The sequence below is a fragment of the Cryptomeria japonica genome, chromosome 4, assembly GCF_030272615.1.
Source record: "Cryptomeria japonica chromosome 4, Sugi_1.0, whole genome shotgun sequence".
Classification (NCBI taxonomy): Eukaryota; Viridiplantae; Streptophyta; class Pinopsida; order Cupressales; family Cupressaceae; genus Cryptomeria; species Cryptomeria japonica.
In genome coordinates, this window is record NC_081408.1 from 59,698,470 (window position 1) to 59,723,923 (window position 25,454).

The following is a 25,454-nucleotide window of genomic DNA, read 5'->3' on the forward strand; positions in this document are numbered from 1 at the left end:
CTCCAGCATAGGTAGATACTCCTGCAGTCAAGCAAATTAACTGTGTCAGTTAAAGTGGCATTCACTGTTAATCACAAAATGTTGCTTATTATCCTAAGCACTTATGATACTCTATCCTAGTGACACTCAATGTTCATCACAAAGTGTTACTTCTATTCTAGTGACACTCACTGTTCATAACAAAGTGTTGCTATTTATCCTAGTGGTACTCACTGTTCATCACAAAGTACTACGTTTTTGCACTCACTGTTCATCACAAAGTGCTGCTCATATCAGTACTCCCTGTTCATCACAAAGTATGATGTCTTGGTACTCCCTGTTCATCACAAAGTGCCTTGATCTATCTTATCCTAGGGCCTATACTTGAGTGTATCCTCTTGAGTAGTTTCCTAATTGGCAATGTATGTTCTATCACAAAATTGTCAATCCTAGCCCTATCTACTATCCTAGTCTTCCCTAGAGGACCTGCTTGAGTGTATCCTCTCAGGAGCTTATCCAATCGACAGCGTATGTTCATCACAGAACTATCGATTTGGCCTTGAAGACACAAACGTGCCTTCATGACATAAACGCGCTTACAGACTGCATAAACGTGCCTGCTTTTCACAGACACGCCTGAAATACATAGACGTGCCTCTGTCTTGCATAGACACGCCTGTCCTGCACAGACGTGTCCTCATGACGCAAACATGTCTGTCTAACGTAGATGCGCTCACATTTGGCACAAATGCCTTTTCATTCATAGACGCGCCTGACACAAACACAGACGTGCCTAGCCAACCCAAATGCGTCTGGCACCAACGTAGACGTGCCTACACATTTTTGACATTTTTTGACATTATCCTAAAATGCATTAAATGCGCTACCTAGCATGTATTAATGACAACATTTATTATAACAAAGTACAAGGAGGTTTTGCGATACTTACCGGCTCTCCTACATCTGCTGACCTCTGAAATCGGCAAATGCGATCGAATCTATGTACCAATGCCATCACTGTTGACTGTTGCGGCTCTATTCTCGCTCTGCACTCTGATCTCTTGGATGTGTGGATGACAATGAAGATGTATTCCCCTCGTGGTCTATCTTATAGACTGCCCTAGCGCTAGCTCTAGCCCTCGTTTCCCGAGTCAGTCTTAATTATCCCGTGACTCTTTCACTCCATCCAATCCAGTCAATCCATTCTAGCCTTTCTTTCTTATCGAGAGATTGTCTGTGATCTTTTCAGACATTTTCATCCTATCTCTCGAGGGGGCATATCATTCCCATATTGGGGCAACTTTGTATCAGTTCATATTATCTTCTTTGAAACAACGCGACAAGCTGCATTGTCTCAAAGAGGGGCAAAATGTAGACACCTAAAATTGTCCAGTCTAAATAATTCATTCATTTATCCTCTTCTAGCCTTATTTCTCATTTAAATAAATACTTTTATTTATTTAAATTATTCTTTTTCCTAAATTAAATAAATACTTTTATTTATTTAATTGATCCCACTTCTTCTATTAATTAAATAAATCTTTATTTATTTAATTAATTCATTAGCCTTTTCCACCCATGACACATGTCATTCATCTCTTAATTCCTACACTACCTACCCTCTCATTATTTTATTATTTTTCTCTACCTACCCTCTAATCATAGCCGACCTCTTTTATACCTCTCAATATTAGTCCTCCATATAGTGTCTTCTATATAAGGAGATGCTTCCTTCATTATCAAACCTTGACTATTTGATCAATTGACTATACTACACCTTTGCACTTTCATATGCAATCAAGCCTACTTGCAACCACATTTCCGTTCTTTGTTGAGCTCTTGTGCACATAAAATCTGAGAGCAAATATATCAAGCAAGATCAATGGAGATAGGGAGAATGGAGATTCAAACCCTATTGGACATGTGATGGTATAATCTTTGTGATTTCATTTGATTTGCATTGTCTTAGGTAATCTTCATATGTTATGGTGGATCTTTGTTGTTGCTAGGCTAGGGTTTTGTGGTTGAATTCATTTAGTCTTTCAATGTTATTGTTGTTTCCATTTTCACCATATACACCACCATTTTTCTTTGATCGATCCAAAATTGTGTTGAAGTCTCCTCCAATTATATAACATTCATTAGGGTTCTGTATTAAAAATATCTCTATTTCTACCCAGACTTCCCTTTTACTATTACTTCTAATTGGCCCATATATATTGATAAGAAAAAATCTCAATGAGGTGAATAGGCTTCTAACCCAGCCGCCCTGCCAATAAATTCTATTAATGATTTTCTCATAACAAACCTTCCTTGGATCCCAAATTATGACTAGTCCTCCTGCAGTCCCTATCCCTGGGACATTATCCATCTTCCATATCCCCAATTTCTTACTAAAGTTATTCAGTTCTTCTTCATTGAGTTTGGTCTCTTGTATCATAATTATTTCTGTTTTTAGGATTGACAAATTGTGCTTAATTAAGCGTTGCTTTTTAGGCCCCTAACATTCCATGTTATGAGCTTCATTTGTCCTAGGGAAGGCACTTCCCCTTCCTTGCATTTAATAGAGAGGTAATCTTAGTTTGGTCCTCTGCTTCCCCTGCCATCATTCTTAGTTCATTTAGGGATTTCCTTCCTCTCTTCTTTGCTGACCTTCCACAATCTGAGGTATCTTTATCAAGACAATTTAAGGCCAAACCTATTTTTACTGAGTCCCTTATATCCTCTCCCCCTTTAGCAATGTCATCAATAAGAGCTTCTTTTATCTCAGTTTCAACCAGTTCCTTTGCATCGAGCTCCAAGATATCTCTTATTAACCTTTGTTTTTTTACCAACACCTCTATATTATCCTCTTCTTCTGAGTCATATTCTACCCCCATAGGTTGGTTTAAGTCCATCATATCATATACCGCTTTTAATTCTGTAGGTATTTGCTCTTCTTCTAATTACTAATTATCTCCATCTTTTATACAGTCTGTCCTTACCACCTTATCCTCATGCTTACTTACCTCTTTCTCTTCCAAAATATCTCTATGAGCTTCACCCAAACCGATCAATTCTCTTCTTGCTTCTTCCTGGAGAGATACTGCTTCTGATAAAACATGATTCAGAGCAGCTTTACTTTCAGAAGCTCTCACATTAGCTTCCACTTGGGGGTTGGTTTGGTATAAATCATATTCAAAGGCTGATTTTTCAATAATAAATCCACCAATATCATTGTTCAATTTTATTTTAATCCCCTCATCCTGTGGGGGCTTTGTATTTAGATTGAACCCAACCTCTGCTACATCCTTTTTTATTCTTATATTCCTTGAATGGGGCCTCTAAAAAATTATGGTCTGATATAATAAGCTTCTTGCACCATAATCAGTTCCAAAGGTTTTAGATCTCTAACATTTGTTTTGATGTCAACACATAGTTTAACCTCTATAGAGTTGGAAAAAATATCCTTTACCCCTATAAAGGAGCTCCAGAAATTTTCAATTTCTACTAGGGTTTCTATATGTAACAATTCTATTGGCAAAAATGGTATTCTAATCCATTAAGGGAATGTTTTAGGCTTGTATGCTTTAGGATTAAAATTATTTTGTTAATATAGAATATGGAAACTAAAGCCTCTGTAAATTACAGGTTCTCCAAATAACATTTCTTTTTTCAAAGATTCTTCTTTACAGTCTAGATATAGAAAATCATCAAGAAGGATATAAATACTTACCTGGTTTGAGAATGCCCATCGCCACTAGCTTGCAACATTGTTAATTGATTGCCCTGATCCACTCCATTTCACAAATGGTCCATGTTTCCTGCATTGATTCCATCTTGTCTCCATAGTTTTGTTGTGGATGACAAATGCTTTGTAATCCTCCCTAGTGAGATGAGGATTTTTTGCTTGCTTTGTCATAGAATCTCTTATGTTTTGCCATCGTGGAGCAGATTGCAGAGAGTTAACCTTATACATTGTGTTGTGAGCAAATTTGGGATTTGGTTTCCCTTGTGGATGGAAATTCCGTGCAAAGTTACCTTGGTTATTTTGGACAAATCACCTATTCCTCCTAGCAGTTGCATCCTTATTGAATTGATAATGGCTCATTGGTTTCCTTGGATGTCCCAGGGGAAATTTGTTTGTTTCAGTCATATGTCGTGGATTAACTATATATATTTTATTTGCTCCTATAGCCACATGGTTTAAATTTTGTTGATTTTGCCAAATTTTCTCTTTTTTCCTAAATTTCTTTGATTTGACTAACTGCCATTTGTTCTCTTTGTTTGGGTTTGCAGGAAATTGGTTTTCCCTGTGAGGTTTATTATCCCAGATTCGCATATTCGCACAAATTAAAGGAGAGGCATTTTTTTTTTGGAATTGTAGTAGTCCTTAATTTTATTACCTTTTATTTTTTAAAATTACAATATAAATCAAATACATATTTATTATAATCTTACCAAATATTATTTATTATAATCTTATATGATTTTTTTGGATGCTTAAATTTTTTCTTTATCATATAATATAGTCTTAAAATGTCATAATAAAAAAGATCAAATACAATCATATATCATCAAAATTAAAATTTAATAATATAAATGCATATGATTGTATTTAAATGACTGTAATAAAATATATTGCTTATAATTTTTAAATATGACATACTATACATTAAAAATTATATTCTACCCATGATTGAATGTTTAGTTTTATTTAAAAATATTTAAAAAATATTGTTGAATTAAATAAAAAATGTTTTATATGTCTTAACTTTCATATTTAAAAAATGAATTAATACTTATGGAGATAGTCCATATAGTTTTAGGTTTCTTCTTATAAATAATTGAGGTCATTAATTATCTTATATATTGAATTATCATACCATTTTATAATTAAATTCTTGTTAATAATATTATTAACATTGTTATTAATCAATTTTTTTTTTTTTTTTGATGGGTAATTGGCCGAAGCCTGAATAGCTTTTGATGGATCAGTGGGGACACAATAGGGGGCCCATCCTATGGAAGACCAAGAGTCACAAGTTAAAATTCCATTTCCCAATGTTTTAACCAGTTAAGCTCAACCCCTTGAACGTCATTAATCAACTTTGTTCATTTTAATATTATTAATATAATTTATATTTGTATTATATTATTATTTTTTATTATTAATTAAATTTTATTACTCAATATATCCAAGCTATAATTTACCATGGTCGTCTTTTTTATACAAGTTATATATTAAAAAAAAAAAATCTAAATACAGCCAACATCCACCAAATTTTAAAAGGCCTCGGCAAGAAAAGAAAATGAAATCTTTAAAATCCAGAAAGTGGTGACTTGCCCCGTAAGTCTTAAAAAGCGAGCTCACTATGCTCATCACGACATTTGGTTTTAGTATCATTCTCCGTCACTTAACGTTTCTTCAGCCAACGCCATCAATAGACGAACGAACTCGTATAAAATTTCATTGGCGGGAAACCCTGCAACTGCAACCAGGGTTTTGTTTTGAAAGCACTCAATCTCACGTCAAACCCTAATTTGAAAACATTCTGCAGCAAGTTTTTTAATCACTATGGGAGTAAAAGTAAGCAATTTTCCTATAATAGTGAATATTTCATAGTGTTTTTGAAGTTTTCTTTGAATTCTGCATGGAAAAAAACATGCCTTCTGTTTTTCATTTTTTGTCTGGCAGGGTTTAACGAAGCTTCTAGCAGACAATGCGCCGAAGTCTATAAAGGAGCAAAAGTTTGAGAGCTATTTTGGACGGAAGATAGCCGTTGATGCCAGCATGAGCATATATCAGTTCCTGGTAAGCTTCATTTTTCCAATGGAATTGTAGAACAAACTTTCTAGGTTGTAAGTAAAATAGTTTTTGCAAGTTGGTAGATTTTCCAGTTTTTTTTGCTTATGGCTTTCTGAGTTGATTAGTTATGGCTTCAGTGATATGGTTTATGTGCTTATAACAACTGATCTAGCTAGAACTAGGGTTTAGGTTGTAGGTTTTCTGAATTTATTTAATACTTTGTGTGGAGAAACATCTTACAACTTGTTCTGAGTTGGATTTTCTGTGAATGCATGGATGCTTGCGAACATTAAAGGCTGGCATTTTGTAAATAGTTAACTCTTATACCAATTAAAAAACTTGGACTTCTGGGTCACTAGGAAGGTTGCGTGAAAATATTGAAGCTCACATTTTATAGGTGTTTAACAACAAAAATAAGAACTTTTGATGAAGGTAGCCCATAATACATCATTTACGTCTGGAGACTGTTGTCACAAAGGTTGCACCCTGAATGCTAAGTATGAAACTCATCAATCCTGTGAAACATGGGATGAAGTTTAGGCCCGTGGGTTGCCTATTACGAAAATCAACCTCCAGAGCGAGCTGGTTCTCGTATAACACCTCCTAAAAACTATGGATTATCTGGGAAAAGGGATAGAAAGCTTGCTTCTGAAACTGAATGTACTACTCTAATAGGAGGTGATTGCACCAAAATGGATCTAAAGTAACCTATCTTAATTCACAATCAGACTTCAAGATTTAAAACTTGGTTCACAATTCAGCAGAGATTATGAAATGCATCAGTGTTTCATATGGAGGTTATGATTCAGCTTTTCTGAAGGAAACGATCAATTTCACAACTTAAAACATACTGAACCAATTTACACCAAATATGACCTGCATTTAACACAATAATTCTTGTTCTCACAAAGCTAAATGAGACAAAACAAAGGATAATACACAAAGTTTTATCAATCATTCGTAAGACAATGTAAGAGACAAGGTCTGCCAAGAAGGAGCTAGCTGATTTTTATTGAATTCTGAAAGAAATTGCTGTTACAATGCTTGGATCTGTAAATAAATGAGTTACAATTGCTGAATGCTTGCTGTGCATGCAAGCAAAAAGAAAAGAATTAACTGAGAAAGATAGAAGAAGAAAGCTTTATAGAAAGGTCTCCTAATCATAACTGAAAGACAGAGCCAAGGAGAACTAGCCTTGAACTGAATGAAGAACTAACTGCTTGTTCCGTGGCTTCATCTTCAATTTGCATGATCTTTGATTCTTGGGTCGAATTTGGAGAAAAGGCATGCAGAGAAGGTGCTACAAGGCTGATAACAGGCTCCAAACTTGTCTCAACTCAAGTGTAAGCTATGTGGGGTCTTAAACTGATGTTTGACAGCTGTATACTCCCTCACACTCCTTATTTTCAGCCTCAAAACTAATGAATGAACTGCAAACACTATCTCTTGACTCTCTAACCTCCCCTTGAGTTGATGTGTATGATAAATCCGCTGATTGCTTGATCTTAGTGATTGGTTCGAAGTTGGATTTTAACTTACCTTGAAATTTGTGTAGGATATCGTCAAAGAATTCAAAGTATCATATATCACATATTCTTTATTCTAGCTTATATCATCTTCCTTTATGTTCATTTTGATATATCCTCAACATCCCTTGATCTCAAATCTGCCATGGTTAGGAATAAAAATGCAACAAAGAGAACCTTGACACGACTTATGCACTCATTTTTACTGCTCTCATACATTCCTTGCAAGGTGTAGAGACCATTATACCCTGAGTCATATTCCTGTGATTGTATCTATTGCTCCTTACTACTGTCAAAATTATCCTTCTGAGTGCTGCAACCATTACTTGATCTCAGTTCCTTGAACTATTCATGTCCACTATCTTGCATTTGATAGACTGTCATCTCATCATTGTATGTCACTGCTCTGTCACAGTGGTGATCATCTCTGCTACTATCTCTGCTTTCTCTTAAGTCTATACCTTGTCAAAATCTAACATGTAATCATTTTCTAGGACTGCAACAATACTTTATAACAGTCTCATGACTGTTGCCTCAAGCTTTGCCATTGAAACCTCTATCATTAAACTATTCTTTCATCATCACAAAAGCAATGAATCTCTTCATTTTTATGACCTTGACTGGCAGTATGGACTGCTCCTTGTATTGTTGAAGGATCTCCAAACTACTATACCACTGTTTTTTGATAACTCTTCTTTGTTATCTCCATTACTGCCCTAGGGCTGAGAGGTCTCCTTATTTGGTAGCTTTGGCAACTGCTAGTATAATGAATGCACGTTGTTGCTATTTCTTTCAATGTTCTCCTTTTCCTACTGAAATAAGCCTTCATCTCTTTCTTCACTGTGAACTCTTGAAGCTGTTAATGCTGTGTTTTCATCTTTACTTTCATCTGAGACTCCTTTGGTATTGACATCTTTGAGGACATCCCCGTTTCAGCACTTATGGACTGTGTCTTTTATTTCAAACCCCTATATCACTGTCTAAGATGACTGTCTTTGAAATGCATCTCTGTTTTGGAACGTTGAAGATTGCCGATCACTGTTATTTATACTAAAGTTTGCAATTGCTTTACAAACAGCCCACTGTCTTATGATAGTTGTGGCAATGTGTTACTGCCATACTTTACCAGCAAACACTGTCTTTGCTCTAACAGTGCTTTATGACTGTCCTTAAGAGGGTTGTGTATGAGACTATATTATAATTGTAACCTCATGACTGCTTTAATTGCAATCATTTTATGTTTCTGTATTGGCAATCTTTTCACTGCTTTTGACATTGAATAGGACTGCAATAAGGTTCAATGGACTGGTAACTACTTGTTCTGGCTTCTCTGTCTTTCTTAGTGTATCTCTCGTCATTGAAAGTATCCAATCTTCTTGTTCTTATATCAAACTCTTAATTCAATGCCTTATTTTCTAAATGTCCTCTTGATGAGGGGTCTATACAAGCTCCTACTGTGATTGTGTTCTTTGAAATTGTAAGTGATTCTCTTGGTGCTCACTAGTTACTCATATTTCTACATATTGTTGCCATCAAGTCACCCTTCTTCATACACTGTCTTTTGGTATTTGGTCTGCAAATATTGTCTTGAATGCTTCTTGTGCCTTCAATATTGATATTCAAAAGTTCATTGTGACTCTTATTATTCTGCCCCATAGTCACTTCATTCATTATGTTTGAAGCTTGATCAGTGATCTCTTTCCCAGATTTGTATTGTCCTAGGCCTTGTTGGTGATGTATAGGGTACGAACCCTTGTCTGCTAGAAGCTTTCCAATCTAAACCCTTTTGGTTAAATGATAACAATCTATTTTATTGCCACTGTCTTTGTTGAATACTTTCTTAGATCCTCAATGGTATCACTTCAAACCTTAGCATGATGATTCTCCATAGCCTTTTTGATACCTTCATTACTGTTCTAAATGAGCATATGGCTGCTGTTGTAAAGGTCTTTCTATCATGCTGCTCTTTATGGAAAAGTTCATTGTGTTCTCTGCTCATTTGACCTTAGGGAGTGTTGATGGCTCCTTGATAGTTTCTGACTTCTCTCAGTGCCCTCAAAACATGCCTACAACTAAAAAAAACTCAAATTCTTGAAGTCCTCTTATCTGCCTTACAGCCTTGGTCTGATCCTTAAAATGACTGTTATCTACTGCTCATAGGCAGTGATCTTTTTCCTTTTGATTGAGATTCTTGACATACATAACTGTAAGCTTCCCCCTCTTGTCTTCAACAAACATATAGATTCCTTTTGGAGAGTTGTGATCATATCTTTGCAAGCATCTTCTCAATCAGATCTACAATGTTACTGTCAATCCTCCTATCTTTTAGAAGTGTGATCACTGTTTCTCAATGCCGATTTGTCTCAGATCTGTACCATTATCTCTATGAAGGGATTTACTCACTTTCTTTTTACCAGGATCAAAGAGACATTACCACCCTTGACCAAATCGTTGGCCTGAATAATGAATAATATATTTACTCCAAAGGCAGAAAATAAGCAGTAGGAAAACCCTTTACCATTTATGTTCATCACCACACAAAACAAACTATGGCTTCTATGTTTCAGGCAGTCTCCTTTTGCTTAATGAATGATAATAAAAGCACCTCTTTTTTATGTAGAGTAGGATTTCTAGAACCCTACCTCACATCGATCTTGATTGGAAACTCCCCTTTCTTGTTACTTAACTGCACCTTGAAGATTTGAGATGGTCTTTGCGTCCATGAATGTCTGCATGATTCCCATCAGTGCTTCTTGATGAGTCTAGTGGTGTAATGGAGGTGTGAAGGCTCTGCATGTGTGTTTGTCTCGCTGGAAAGCTTTATTTCCATGATAAAGCAAAACTGAAGACTGAAAAAAAACTCCATGAAAACAAAAGAAAACCCTAATAAGCAGCGTGAAACTTTACTTTCCTCTTCTTTTCTGAAAGGTCTTGACTCCTCCACGTGGAATAAGGCTTTTGATAAGGCTCTTTTGACATGCAAGGTGGAGGACTTAATTTAAATTTATAAAAACTAATTTCCTCCAAGTCATTGACAGAATATTGACTTTTACTTATAACTTTGGAGGCACCTATTTTGCCTGAAAGCTTTTTAAAACCTTTTGAAATTTCTTTGCTATATATATAAGGAATTTTTTTAATTGCTTTTCAAGATGAACTTGAATATAAAAGGCATTTGCCATTTTTCCTTTACAATTGAAAACATAGGCCTTATTAACAATCATAAAAACCTTTCCTTCAAAACTATTGGCTCTTTTTGGCAATAAACATTTTTTGTCATGAAAACAAAAATAGGTAATAGAGATATTAGAGAACAAATTTGAGGTGACAATCTGTCAATGACATAAGGGTTAGAATATAGTAAAAAGAAGAATAGGAGCCAGTTTTCATTTTTGAAGTAATAGGGCTCAACAAGATTTGAAGGCGTGACTTAGGTTGAATGGTAGAAATAAAATAGCTTTTAAAAGCTTTGTTTAGTATTTTAATATGTTTTAAGGCATTTAACACTCACCTTGCTATCAATTAAGCATGAGATTGCAACCAAGAGCGATATACTTTAGTTTAGAAGCTATACTATTTCTAATTTCCCAAAAAATTACTAGAGACTTGCAGCTTGTTTTGTTTGATGGTTTTCTACCAAGTTACGTGTCTTGGTAGGGGTTTGGGTGTGGGTATTGGTATCAGGTAGAGTGGTACACCAATTTTTTTCCCTTGGGTAAGGGTGTACCCGACTATATATATAATATTCAAAATTGTAAATTATAAAAAATAAAAATAGTGATCCTCATAATTGCCAATAAACAAAATAATTAAATACTTCATGTTCATCATTTGCAAGAATGAAAACACTATTTTTTAAATAAAAAATATCAATACACAATGAAAATTACAATCAATATTTAATAGTTTTCATATTTCTCTTCATCAAAAACATCACAGTTAACATTTGGTTCAATTCCATTTGAACCACAACCAATTGGATTGCTACTCTGATTAGTTGTGTCACATGCAGAAGTTGTCTCATTTATCGAGTTATAATAGGCATTATAACCCTTTATTACTGTATACGGTGAAAAATGATGATGAAAACTATTGTAAAACCATAAAGATTCAACCACAAACAATCTAAGTCCTAGAATGAAACATTCACCAATACCAATAGAGATATCTAAGATCATGTAAATCAACAAAATAAAACAATATTATCATTCATATGTCAAGTAGGGTTTCAATCTCCATTGTCTCCTATCTCCATTGATTTTGTTTGATATATTTGCTTTTAGATTTTATGTGTGCACAAGAGCTCAACAAAGAACGGATTGTGGTTGAAGTAGCTTGATTGCATAAGGTGATTAGACACATTGATTAGGGTTTATAATGAAGGAGAGTATCCTCTTATATAGAAGACATTTTAGGAAATGAAGGGATAAGATTAAAAGGTGAAGAGAATAAATGGTCGGCTAGGATTAAAGGGTAGGTAGAAGAAAATTAAAAGATAGATGACATGTGTCATTAAAGGAAAAAGCCAATGAATTAATTAAATAAATAAATATGTATTTAATTAATAGAGGAAGTGGGATCAATTAAATAAATAAAAATATTTATTTAATTTAAGAAAATGACAATTTAAATAAATAAAAGTATTTATTTAAATGAGGAAAGACTTAGAAGAGGATTAATGAATTAATTAAATAAATAAGAATTTATTTAATTAATAGAAGACTTAGGATAAAATAATTAAAGATAGGACAATTTTAGGTGTCTACAATTACTGTAAGAATTTGTTGAAAATAGTCAAGATCTAGAGCACAATGAATAGCACAATAGGAGAGACAAATATTTGATAAGAATAAATTGTATTCTAATCAAGATGCAAATTACTGATCAACTGGATCATTAAAATTGCATGCAATGTAGATGAGCTTGCTTATAAAGGAAAAGCTAAGAGACAAGAGAGCACACAAAGATGACATGTGGCTCAATGAGATGCAAGGGTAGGTAGGAGAAATAATAAAATATTCCACATGAGGTGGATCACCCACCGAAGGTGAAATTATCACTACATGATAAGTGGATATGATAAAGTAATAACAATATCACACCATAAAAGGTGGAAATTTTCTTACATACACACTCCCAATGTATGCACATCTCCCTAAGTGTCTCATATGCAAACTACAATGTTATGCATGTACTTAAGTAAACTTAAGTAAAGTGTAATTATATCCAAGATGAATAAATAATTACACCAACAATTACGCATAAATTAAATTTTTTTTCTTCAAAACTTGGAAAAATGAAAGATTCACTCATCTTTGATGGTTTAATTTTCTTGGTGTAGGTTTAACTCTTTTTGGTTTGTCAAATGAGTTGAATGAGGGCAAGTTGATGCTATAGGTTACTTTTTGCTTTAAAAAATGTTTTGTGAAATGGATTTTTTAAGTTTTTTGAGTCCAGTAGTTGTGGGCCCCCTTGCATTCGCTCAGGGTACTGCCTAGGCACAATGGGTCCCCTCTGAAGCACCCATAGGTGACCTGGGGTGCCTGGCCTGGGCAATATCCTGCGGGAACTCAGAATCAAATCAAGACTAGATTCGACCAGGTTGAACCAATTCTAGTATGGGAGGTTCCTAGTGAACCTGCTAATACAGGTTTTATATATTGACTTTTGGGAATTCATCTTTGTAATGTCTCCATTTGTACAATTTTAGGAAATGGATGATTTATAAAACATGTTCCAGCTGAAACAATAATTAAATGATCAATGTAAATGCCAAACTCTAGCTAATTAGCAATGATAGAATATCATAAACCCCTGTAAACAAAACTTACACTTTCAAACAACAAATTTAAACCCTTCTAATGCTGGTATACATCCTCAACTGCAACATAAACAACAGATGTGAATTGTATGTGTCAAACATATCAGATATGGCTGCTGAACTATGAATGTTTTATTATGGACAGCAATTCTGTCATTCACCAATGTTTATATGAAACCCTTATGCACTGAAATTAACCAAATACGTAAGTGGATTTGGATAATAAGTTGCTTGATAAATTTATGAGAGCAGTAATAAACATGGAAACACCAACATAGAAACCTTAGATCTGATTTTTTTATTTATGACAGCCAATTTAATCAGCATTAATGTATGTAATAGCAGCAGCAAGCTCACCCTATTCTACCAAGCATGTGCTTACTTCACTACTCACATTGTCAATTTGTAGTAACAAAACTTCAAGAAATTCTACAGGGTATTGAAATACTCATGAGGCATTATAGATAAGATAGCAAGACATTATTTGGGAATGCTTCACGAGTTCAAAAGTAATGACAGCATTGTAAACAACCACCCTAATATGCTTAGGAAAAAATTATCCATATGGATAATGAAAATGGTAGTAGAACATGTACAGATGAAATTTAGTGAAGAGTAAAATGGATCCAAAATCTAGATAGAAGACAGAACAAAAAGTAGAAGTGTCCAAGACAGTACTGCCTAGGATAGTATTGCTGCCAAGATAGTGTCCGCAACTAGGTAACTCAGAAATTAAAATGAACAGATGTTTCATCTCCCAGCACATGCAAGAACTTTTATAGAGCCTAGGAGAACATTTCAGCATCCACAATTCTATAAAAGGAGGTGGAAAGCATGTGATTAGGACATGGGAGGATAAGCAATGTTGTACCAAGCAAAGGAAGGAGGATTCAATTGTTCATATGTTATGCCCTTGTGTGTGTGTGCGTGCACGTGTGTAATAGAACATGTATAGAAGAAATTTAGTGAAGAGTAAAATGGATCCAAAATCTAGATAGAAGACAGAACAAAAAGCAGAAGTGTCCAAGACAGTACTGCCAAGGATAGTATTGCTGCCAAGATAGTGTCTGCAACTATGTAACTCAGAAATTGAAATGAACAGATGTTTCATCTCCCAGCACATGCAAGAACTTTTATAGGGCCTAGGAGAACATTTCAGCATCCACAATTCTATAAAAGGAGGTGGAAAGCATGTGATTAGGACATGGGAGGATAAGCAATGTTGTACCAAGCAAAGGAAGGAGGATTCAACTGTTCATATGTTATGCCCTTGTGCGTGTGTGTGAGTGAGTGATAATTAATGTTGTACCAAGCAAAGGAAGGAGGATTAAATTGTTCATATGTTATGCCCTTTTGTGTGTGTGTGTGTGGCAATCTTGTACCAAGCAAAGGAAGGAGGATTCAATTGTTCATATGTTATGCCTTGTGTGTGTGTGCATGTGGGATAAGTAATGTTGTACCAAGAAAAGGAAGGAGGATTCAATTGTTCATATGTTATGCTTGTGTGTGTGTGTGTGTGTGTGTGTGTGACAAGTAATGTTGTACCAAGCAAAGGAAGGAGGATTCATTTGTTCATATGTTATGCCCTCGTGTGTTTTGTTTGTGTGTGTGTTAAGTAATGTTTTACCAAACAAAGAAGGAGGATTCAATTGTTCATATGTTATGCCTGTGTGTGTGTGTTGATTCAATTGTTCATATGTTATGCCTGTGTGTGTGTGTTGATTCAATTGTTCATATGTTATGCCTCTGTGTGTGTGCGCCTGTGTTATGTCTGTGTGTCTGTGTGTGCCTCTGTGTGCGTGTGGGGGTGTGTGCGCCTGTGTTATGTCTGTGTGTCTGTGTGTGCCTCTGTGTGCATGTGTGTGTGTGTGTTGTACCAAAGGAAGGATGTGCTTGTGTGTGTGTGCTTGTGTGTGTGTGTGTGTGTGTGTGTAACTGTACTCGAGGGAAAAAAATATTGCCGTACTGCTGTAACAGGTTTTGTAACCCGCACCCGCACCCGCACCCGCACTTGAACCGGCACCCGCACTTGAACCGGCAACTTAGACAATATTGTAAGTGCAAGGGTCCTAAAAGGAACTCATCATCTATTTGTATCGAACGATTCATGTTCTAGTGGATTGGTTGGGGGGGTCATAAATATTAAGCTGCTCTTGCAGTGACATGTTCGACATATTCCTTATATGTGTTCCTATAGGTAGCCTAACTGCCATTATCCTGGAATGCTTCAGTTCATATTAATGTTTTTTCTCTGTGTTGAAATATCTCGATCCCTGTATGGGTGTAACTACAAGGAGGATCATTGATAATGACAATATAATTGATGCTCACAATTGCTTAGATGAATCTTGGGATTTACCTGCTCTATTACAGTGGCATAAGTGGATAAAATTTCCATGACATTAATCATGTCCATTAGTTTTCTATGACTGTCTGTGGCCTACACCCTAAATGAGCTTTCATCTGCTTTACAATCAATTTACATTGTACTTTTGTAGCTCTTAAACAAGTGGAATGATTATGTACCGAAGCTCTTGTTCGACTTGCATTATAATTAATTTGTGTTTCGTATGCTTTACAATATGATTTTTTTTACAGTTACTTTACTAGTGTCAGTGTTGCAGATTGTTGTTGGCAGGGTTGGCAATGAAACGCTAACAAATGAAGCAGGGGAAGTTACAAGGTAGGTATCATTCCTTTTGGCTCATGTTATTGACAACAGACAAGTTTCAAATATACAGCAGCTTTGAAGCTCCATGGTGAAAGTGAAAGCCAATTAAGCAATATTTTGAAACTACAATATTTGTTGCAGCCATTTACAAGGAATGTTCACTCGTACGATTAGGTTATTAGAAGCTGGTATTAAGCCTGTGTAAGTTAAACAAATCTTTCTAAATGACATTTATATTTCCAGAACATCCTTGTGACTATCAAAGAATGAGAACAAACAAATTGATTTGTTTGTCTTTTATATATGTTGTGTGAAATGATATTGTTTATTTCTACCAGATATGTTTTTGATGGAAAGCCACCTGAGCTAAAAAAAGAAGAACTTGCCAAGCGGTGAGTTTGTGGGCATGGTGAAATCTAGTTTTTTTCTTTTTCAGTTCACAACGTCCCTTCTACATAACATGTCTTTGGGATGGTTTAGAATGCTACCACTTTTTATGGTTTTGTAACCCTGCTCTACAAAGGATTTGTATGCTGGCTTGTGCATAGGCTATCAAGGCGAGAAGAAGCTACAGAGGACTTAGCTGAGGCCATTGAGGTATCCTTGATCCCAGGAATTATATGTTGTTTTTACCTTTGAGTTATGCCCTGGCTTTTTGCTTGCTTTTCACTTTCCTTGTACCTTAACTCCATTGTTGACACATGAATTTGATTTATTTATTATAGACAGGAGTCAAGGAAGATATTGAAAGGTACAGCAAACGAACAGTCAAGGTGAGCAATCTACACTTCATTTCAATTTGATTGCTTACTAAGACAAACAAAAGTATAGCTAACTACTTGAAATATGCATATCAAGAGGAAGGTTGACTCAATGATTTGCAATATAGCATTACAAAAAATCCTTTGACATTCTGTGTTGAATTCTACTAGTTGTGCTTATTTATAGGCTAGCAGTTAATGAAAATTATGATCTTTTTAGTTTTCAATGCCATGTACTTAGAAAGCACAATTTTTGTTATATTAACATCAAGCTTGGATAAGGCTAGAGAGGCCAATTGTTGGTTTTTGTGGGCAGATATTAGCAAGTGACAATCCATTGACATTGTTGTTAAATGTTGTGAACAAATCCCTCACTCAAGGCTGTCAATTGTTCTGAAAAGTGCAAGGATTTTGTTTTGCTAATCGAGTTTTATAAGAAGCTATTAAATGTGTTGGGTTCTAAATGTGATGTGGGTTATGATTGAATCAGTACTAGCATAGATATATTAAATATGTCTATCTAAAAGATTTTGAGAGATAACAGCCTTGAGGTGCCTACCTATCTGTTGGTGTCTGTTTTATCATCTACCAAACATTAGGATAGGATACCCGAAGGCATTCTATCCTCTCTTGAAAAATCACTACTGATTCCAAGGTCTATATGTGGGAACAAGCGACTTTAGTGGAATAGCTTTTTGGGTAGTGTATGCTGAAATTTCAAGGGGGACTTACGTTTAACAAGTATCTTGAACTGCTGGACTTAGATGGATTTAGCAATTTTAGGCTCTTCTTTTTTTTGGGGGGGAATTTTCTGGGATTTAGACTTTCAAAAGAAAGGGAAAAAGAGATAGGGTTTGAGAAGGCTAATCTAATCCTACGAATTTTGGACACGGTATCAACTGGGTGTTCTCGAGAAACCAAACCTTGCTTCACCACACTAGGGACAACTACACAAGGCCAGTGCAATCTTCAATGTGTTGTGCTTATGATCGAGATGTTGGGATGCACAGGGGATGGGCTCAGACTAACTTTACACGGCAAGATGGAAATCATCCATTTACCAAAAGTGTGAGTGGAGATACACCATCAATTGACACTTATCAAATCCTTCATTCAAATTAACAACAATGAAAGCAAATCTAAATTAATTCTAACTAAGTGTTGAGGCAATTTAAACCATGCAAATCATTCAAATAATAGAGATTACAAAGCAGCGCACATGCAATATATTATCTGGAAATGACCTTAAGCAACAATACATCAAAAACCTCACACCCTCCAAATGAGAGGAGGCAACCTTATATAGTTCTCAAAAATAAATGAATGGCCGAGATCAAACAATGATCAAGGGCCAAGATTGAAAAACCTAAACCCTGATTAGGGTTTCCCGAAACATCACTAGTTCAAACAAATGGAAGAGTGACAAGTGGCGCAACTGCTAATTTCACTAAGGTGAGTGGCCACTTTCCTCTTTCAGAGATTCAACGTATCTGGACACAATGAGCTTGACCTCCTCCATGGTGACACTTGGCAAACCGCCAATCTGGAAGTCAATGAGGTCCACATCATCGACACATGTGGCAAGGATGCCTTCCCACTCCATTGCTTGGGTGAGGAAGTTGTCATTGATGGAGAGGAAGTTTGCAATCTTTGAAAGATCGCCTTTGTCAATCATCCCTGAATCCCTGAAGAAGCTCGCCTAAATCCTGGCTCTCAGGTTCTCTGCTTGTAAATGCTTCTCCCTTAAGCTTTCCTTCTTCCAGATCTCTGACGCCACACGGAATACCTTGCCCAGGATCTCTCTAACACTTGCCTCTGTCTCAAAACACTTGGTCTTGGATTTCTTCGGAACCTCAATTCGAGTAACTAGAGTATAGTACCACGTGCCGAAGTCGTACCTGCATGATGCCTGCATTCACTAAGCTTCTCTTTGACATGCCTCGGATAACCTTCAGATGAGGGAATATTTCATTCTGAATTTCATCCACCTCTTCCCAATTGGATGCTAGATCCTAGATACGATCAATCAACAAAGAAGTTGCCTCATGTGCCGATGCTAAGTTTTCCACCAGGGTGTCAGCACGCACTGAAGCGTCTGAAATCCATTCCTTTTCTTGAGTGTACGAGCCCTTCATATCATCATAGTCTTTCATTGATCCCTGTTGAAGAGGCTGTGGTGGAGTAGCCGGAACTTCACGGTTGAGCGGGCTGGTAAGATGGAGAACATACTTCTTCCACTGTTGGTTCTCTTCTTCAAACTTCTTCCTCTTTTCCTTTTCATGAGCTAGCCTTGCCTTCAGAACGTTGCAGGAGTCATCAAAGTATTGGACTTCTTGGTCCTGGGTAGGCTTACCTAGCTCTATGGTGGTAACCTTGTAATCATCCGCGGTGACATTGTCTCTGGTCTTCCCTTCTTTGGGCACTGCTATCTAGATTGTTCTGAATCCGGCACTGTCTCTCTGAATCAGGGAAAACTTCCTGGCGGGTTTGGGTGGTTTAGCTATAGTGGGTTCATTCACCTTCTCCAAGAATGTTGCGGTGGCCTCCTCGGTTGAGTGGGCCTCCTCGGGAACCTTGGCCTTTATCCTTGCTCTCAGCCAATTCGGAATGGTTGATTGTTCTACAGTGTTCCAATCGAACTCATCATCTGCCTCTCCTGGGTTTGCTGGTATGCCATCCAAGAAGATTGTAGGTGCTTCAATTTGCTCCCTGTTTGGACTTTGGAAGACCTTTTCCACTACTTCCTTAACTGGCTGGGAAAGCACTCTTACTTCATCATCAATCACATAGATGTTCATCTCTTGCTCTCCAGTTGCACTCTGATCAGGCGCAATGGAAGCAACACTTAGGATGGAGTGACTTTCGCTGGATTCTCTTCTCTCACCTATAGGCCTTTTCCCTGTGACCTTTGTGGAGCTTCCACCCAACTCCTTCCTCTTTCGAGACCCAACACTCTCTGGATTTCGAGCATCACCGGCGGAGGTACAAAGATCGACGGACAGAGTATCATCTACTCCCATTAATTCATAAGTCAAAGTCACACCTTTGGCCTTCAACTGTTTTGTCTTTTCAGACGCCCACCACCTTGAGTACTCAACCACCGACCTCATGAGGTCTGCTAGATCCGATTTCTCTCCCTCTGTCCAATCTATTAAGACTAAGGGTTCATTGTTCATCTTTTCAAAGCCCGGCTGCTGAAATTCTAGGCTTTCTTCTACCTGATCAGCAACTCTGAACACTTCCGTTGCTCTCACCATACTCAAAGGAATTCTTGACCAGAACCTCTTCCGGATCTCGAAACTATCCTCTTCCGGATCTCGAAACTATCGGCTGCATTAGCCCAGTAGTCTTCTAGATCCAGTTTGTGCTCATACGTTGTCCCTTCGATCTTCTTTATCCTATGGAATGTATCGAAATCTTTTCTTGCCTTGTACTGATAGAAGGGATACCAGGCCGGTTCTTTCTCAGCGGTGGCTGCAGCTTGTGATGATGGACATGTTTCCAGCCCATTACCAATTGTAAGTGAGGACGTCCTTGCCGCCTTCTGCTTATCCCTTTGAATCACTATATACTCCTCCAATTGCCCCACAACCTCGAGCAACACCACTCGGTTGGTAGGGTAAGCTGGAAGCTTGTATGGAGGCCCAGAGAATCCTTGAATTCGAAGGTAAGTGAACTTTGGATATTGGATGTACCAACACCCGAACCGATTGATGAAGTCCATAGACTCTTGAGAGAGCCTCTGGTGCAAGCCACCTTGAAGTGTTCAGGTAATGTGCATCACGAAGGTATCATTCACCCTTTTGAAATGGAACTTCTCCTCCATGTGGAGCTGGGGATAGCAATCATATACTGGAAATTGGTTCTCCTTGTTCCCAACTTCTCCTCTACAAGTGAGACCTCTGTACCTGTAGGTCCTGGCCAAAGAATAAAACAAGTAAGAACTCATGAAGAAAGTCCTATTCGCCTCCAGGTTCCTTTGCTGGCTGTCTAGGTTGTCGCTGATCATCTGGGCCCAGTCTATCATTTTTACTCTATTGATTATTTCATTAATGAAATAATACATCCAGGGTTCGAATGGAGCTCCCTGAGGATTTCCTATTATTCTATTGAGCAGGACAATCATGTCCCCAATGTCCTCCTTGAAGTATGCTCGTACTAGGCTCTTTCTTTGGAGTTTGGAGGCGCCCTTCCTCGGCTTGTCTAGCCAGGAATGGTTGACTATGGCATCATATTCCTCTAGGTGTTCCTGGTACAGACTGTCAGCTTCTGTCAGCTTCGTCCTTTGTCATATAGATTGTGTTGTGGTACTCTGGAATCCTGAAGGCCTCTCTGATGGCCTCATCGTTGACATTCGCTAACACTCTTCCATCAGGTGCAACAATGTCCTTACTGATGGGGTTGTAGTGTTTGGCACATTCGACTACTAGTTCATTGCACTGCATGGTGGGGAGGAAGCCAGCAACACGCACGATACCACTCTTCATCATCTTTCGCGCAATGGTGGTAGCCAGAAGGTTGTCTAGACCAAACATTCGCTTCTTAAACTCCCTCAGATTGATGTGTCTGAGGTTGGTGTCGTTGATGTTCTTCCACTTTGAAGTCATCCTCGACTCTGGAGGAGCATCTTTGTCTACTTGGAATTTCATAATGTCTAGAGCCTGCAAGCAAACAATGGAAATTTTAAAGTTAGAAAATGATTGGTAAAGTTTTGAAAATAACGGGGCTGCGAAATGGCTAAGTGTTGGAAAATTTTCCATTTTTTTATTCTCATACTTAGCCATAAAAATCGAATTTTCACCTTAAAACCCTCAGTCTTAAGGCTGGTTGTGGTTACCACCAAGTGTCAAAACTTTCAAAAAAATTTCATACTTAGCCAAAAAAAATGATTTTCTTCCTTCAAAATTTTTGAAAAAAATCATTTATTAAATTCTGGAAAATATTCAAAAAATTCACAATTTTAATTTCACCTCTGACTTGGATAGAAGTAAGGCTAGAATTTTCTCCAAAATATTCAGAAAATTCAGAAAAGTTGGATGATTCTTCCTCGTACTAGTTGCCTTTCTCCAAAAATTTGTAAACCTTCTGCCAAAAAATATTATCCCACTTCTAGCAATATCTGGAATTTTCTCCAAATGATCTTCAAACTGACATACTTTACTAAGCTCTCCTTAGTAACTTTGAACTTCTTGGTGTAATAATGAAGTTGATAATGAAGTATTTGTAGACAAGGTTAAACAAAACCCCTAGAATCATCCAACTCATACTTCTAATTTTTAAAAAAAACTTTCCATTTTGATTTAAGTTTGAAGATATTCATCAATTCTCCAATATTCCCTTTCAAAAAAAAATTTCCATTTTGAATTAATATCTCAATAATTTTCCAATATTCTCTCAATATTCTCAAAAAAACTTTCCATTTTGGATTTATTTTGAGGATTTTTAGATATTTCTTCATTTTGGATTTAATTTTGAAATCCCAATGGATTTTGTGACATCACTGGCATCTTTGTTTGACTTTCCAATGTGTAGGTGGATTTTTAAAATGTTATCTCCATCTTCTTCAAATTTTGGTGGACTTTGGATACCTCTCTCACCTCTTGAAGACCTTGGGCGGACTTTGGATACCTCTCCACCTTGGGTGGACTTTGGAGAGTGCTCCCACATGCTTGGGCGGACTTTGAAGAGTGCTCCCACCTTGGGCGGACTTTGATCACTCCTCCTCCTTAGCCTCCCAACCTTGGCGGACTTTGGAGAGTGCTCCCACATGGCCTCCAAATGCATGGCGGACTTTGGCTAAGGCATTGGGGCGGACTTTAGGCTTAGCTCCATCAAGACCTCCAGCAAGGTGAGAATTTTGGCTAAGGCATTGGGGCAGACTTTAGGCTTAGCTCCCACATGACCTCTCTAGCCTTGGCGGACTTTAGACTTGGCACCCACATGACCCCTTTAGCCCTTGGTGGAATTTGGATACTTCTCCACCTTGGGCGGACTTTGGAGAGTGCTCCTACATGCTTGGGCGGACTTTGGTGGAGGCCCCTTCATGGTCTCTTCAAACTCATGGCGGACTTTAGGCTTAGCACCCATGTGACCCCCAACGGCATGGCAGACTTTGAGGTGAGCACCCATGTGACCCCTTAGACCTTGGCAGACTTTAGAGTGTGCTCCCATGTGACCCCTTAGACCTTGGCGGACTTTAGAGTGTGCTCCCATGTGACCTCCCCAAACATGGCGGACTTCAGGGTGAGCACCCACACAGCCTCCTAAGGCATGGCGGACTTCAGGGTGAGCACGCACACAGCCTCCTAAGGCATGGTGGACTTCAGGATGAGCACCCACAAAGCCTCCTAAGGCATGGCGGACTTCAGGCAAGGCTCCTTCATGGCCTCTCTTGCATCATGGTGGGGTTTGAACCTGCAAAAAAATACTTCAAAACCCTTGTTAGCCAGACTTAGAATAATTTTCAGAGAAATTTCAAAATTTCATAGTTTGATCTAATTTAACCGGATTAACTTGAAATTCGAAATCCATGCTTAGGTGGATCATCTGAGGCATGGCGCCCCCTAAAATCTAGGGATTTGGCTTTTTAGGTCAAAACTTGGATTTTTTTTGAGTTCTAGTCGAAGCTGGTCAGTGGTGCAAATGTAAACCTTAGGTTTGCATCCCGAAAAAGCAAAAAGCCTAAAATCTAGGGATATAGCTTATTTAGGTCAAAACTTGGAATTTTCGAGTTTCGGTCGAAGCTGGTCAGTGGTGCAAGTGTAAACCCTAGGTTTGCATCCCGAAAAAGCAAAAAGCTTAAAATCTTGGGATTTAGCTTTTTTAGGTCAAAACTTGGAATTTTCGAGTTCCAGTCGAAGCTGGTCAGTGGTGCAAGTGTAAACCCTAGGTTTGCATCCCGAAAAAGCAAAAAGCCTAAAATCTAGGGATTTAGCTTTTTTAGGTCAAAACTTGGAATTTTTGAGTTCGTGTCGAAGCTGGTCAGTGGTGCAAGTGTAAACCCTAGGTTTGCATCTCGAAAAAGCAAAAAGCAAACATCCCTAAAAAATAGGAAAAACTTTCTAAAAATAGACATATCGGGGATCGGGCTAAAAATGCCAAAAACAAAACTTCCTAAAAAATAGGAAAAAGCAAAAATGCAAACTTTCTAAAAATAGAAAGTTGTCCAAATTCGTCCAAATTGATTGCGATCTTCATCCTTTGGCCTTTCTAAGCACTTTGGTGGTGTTCACACTTCGGAATCACATAACTTGCAAAAACTAACTTTCAATTGTCAGGGCCTGGAATGCTCTGAACTGGACAAGGCTTGGTGAAACTACAGCAAAAGGTCACAGGACACTAACAAAATCCTAGAAAGCAGGAAAATTAGAGGGTCCCCATTTGCAATGGGCCGATGTGTGAAACAGGTCACAACTGGGACTTCGGCGTAGCCTTCAGCACATTAACCCAATAGCCGATATCGACTTGATTGCCAAATGTGACTTATCGGGTATCGACTTAACTTCAGATCGGAACCCCCGGTAGCCGATGTCAACCCAGATCGCCTAAGACAGCTCCATTGGGTATCCGAATAGCTTTCGATAGGAACACCCGATAGCCGATGACAACCCTGATCGCCTAAGATAGGTCCATCGGGTCATCGACACAATTCTAATGCAGTCTTCCCGATAGCCGAAGTTATCCTGATGATCGAAGTCGACTTCATCGGGTCATTAGGATAACGTCAAACCTACTTCTCCGACCTGCGATGGAAGAGGATACATCGGCAAGAGTCATGCTGATAGAGCTCACAGATTTCCTTCACACTATTTCATCGGCAAGAGTTAACCCGATCAGTATGAACAATGGTCAAGTGAATTAGAGGCACATTTCCAACAAACTTTTGTATATAGTCTTGTGCTTTCACACACTTAGGTATATTGGAAGGCCCCATAGGTATTTTGAAATCTAGCCTTGATAAGCTATAAGTTGTTTGTAATCTATGGTGCATCTATAAGTGTTTAGCCTTGGGAAGTTACTTGCAACATACTTGAGTTGTTTGGATTGATGTATTTGTGGGCTCACAAACTATTCTATCTTCCTTCCTTGGCTTATTTGGAGTCGGGGGATACCATCACTAGCGACTATTGTTGTCAACATTGGTAGCTTGCAATTCACAATTGTATGGTGATCAATGGGACTTGTTACTTCCAATTGCATTTTGTACAATAAGTTTTTATTTGCACTAGATTCACAGTAGGATAGTCCAACCAAAAATGTTATTTACAACAAATAACTCTCCACTAAGCAATGAATCATACAAATTGATTGCATTTGTAGCCCAAAAGGATCTAAAATTTCAAAAATTGCCAAGAAAATGTGAGGGTATTTTTGAAAATTGGCATTTGGCCCTTGTCCCTTTATGATAATCTCTTTGAGTTGGTTGTTTCGGCAAATAACTTCAGCACACTTTGTTTTTGGGGGCCACATTGGATCTCCCAATGGAACACCTGCTCCAAGGAAATTGATGGGATAATGACTACTAAGTTTGATTCTAGTCAGACACTTTGTCCCCTATTGAGTCTCTTAATTGCTTAACTTGTCATAAATCCTTCCATGACCGCTCTAATCATATTGACTCTAGTTCTAACTGCAACCAACTGCATTGTGACCCAAACTTGATTTCCCCTATTTTGATGGTATTGACCTTGCCAGTTGGATATATCATATCGAGCAATATTTTACTCTCCACAATACTCCTTAGCGTGACATGGTCCTTATTGCCTCAATTAACTTGGAAAATGAACCAATCTAGCATTGCAAATGGTTCAAGAGCCAATCTTTAAACTAGTTTAATTAAATTTACACGTCTTTTGGTTCATTTTTGCTAGAGTGCTTTGAAGATTTTATTGGACTTTTGATTAGATTG

The 25,454-nt window shown here is 37.5% G+C and overlaps 1 protein-coding gene across 2 annotated transcripts in view; it reads left to right on the top strand.

Annotated features, from left to right (window-relative positions):
- Positions 1-5,286: 5,286 nt before the first annotated feature.
- The window catches only part of LOC131040576 (flap endonuclease 1), a 77,648-nt gene continuing 57,480 nt past the window's right edge, over positions 5,287-25,454 (top strand). The window contains exons 1-7 of one of the 2 annotated variants that reach the window (XM_057973521.2): positions 5,287-5,548; positions 5,657-5,773; positions 15,739-15,797; positions 15,927-15,986; positions 16,124-16,177; positions 16,334-16,382; positions 16,511-16,558. In XM_057973521.2, coding sequence (XP_057829504.2) covers positions 5,537-5,548; positions 5,657-5,773; positions 15,739-15,797; positions 15,927-15,986; positions 16,124-16,177; positions 16,334-16,382; positions 16,511-16,558 — 399 coding nt within the window. In that variant the 5' untranslated portion in view covers positions 5,287-5,536. The remainder of the gene's footprint in view (positions 5,549-5,656; positions 5,774-15,738; positions 15,798-15,926; positions 15,987-16,123; positions 16,178-16,333; positions 16,383-16,510; positions 16,559-25,454) is intronic. The other variant, XM_057973520.2, reaches the window with a different exon arrangement.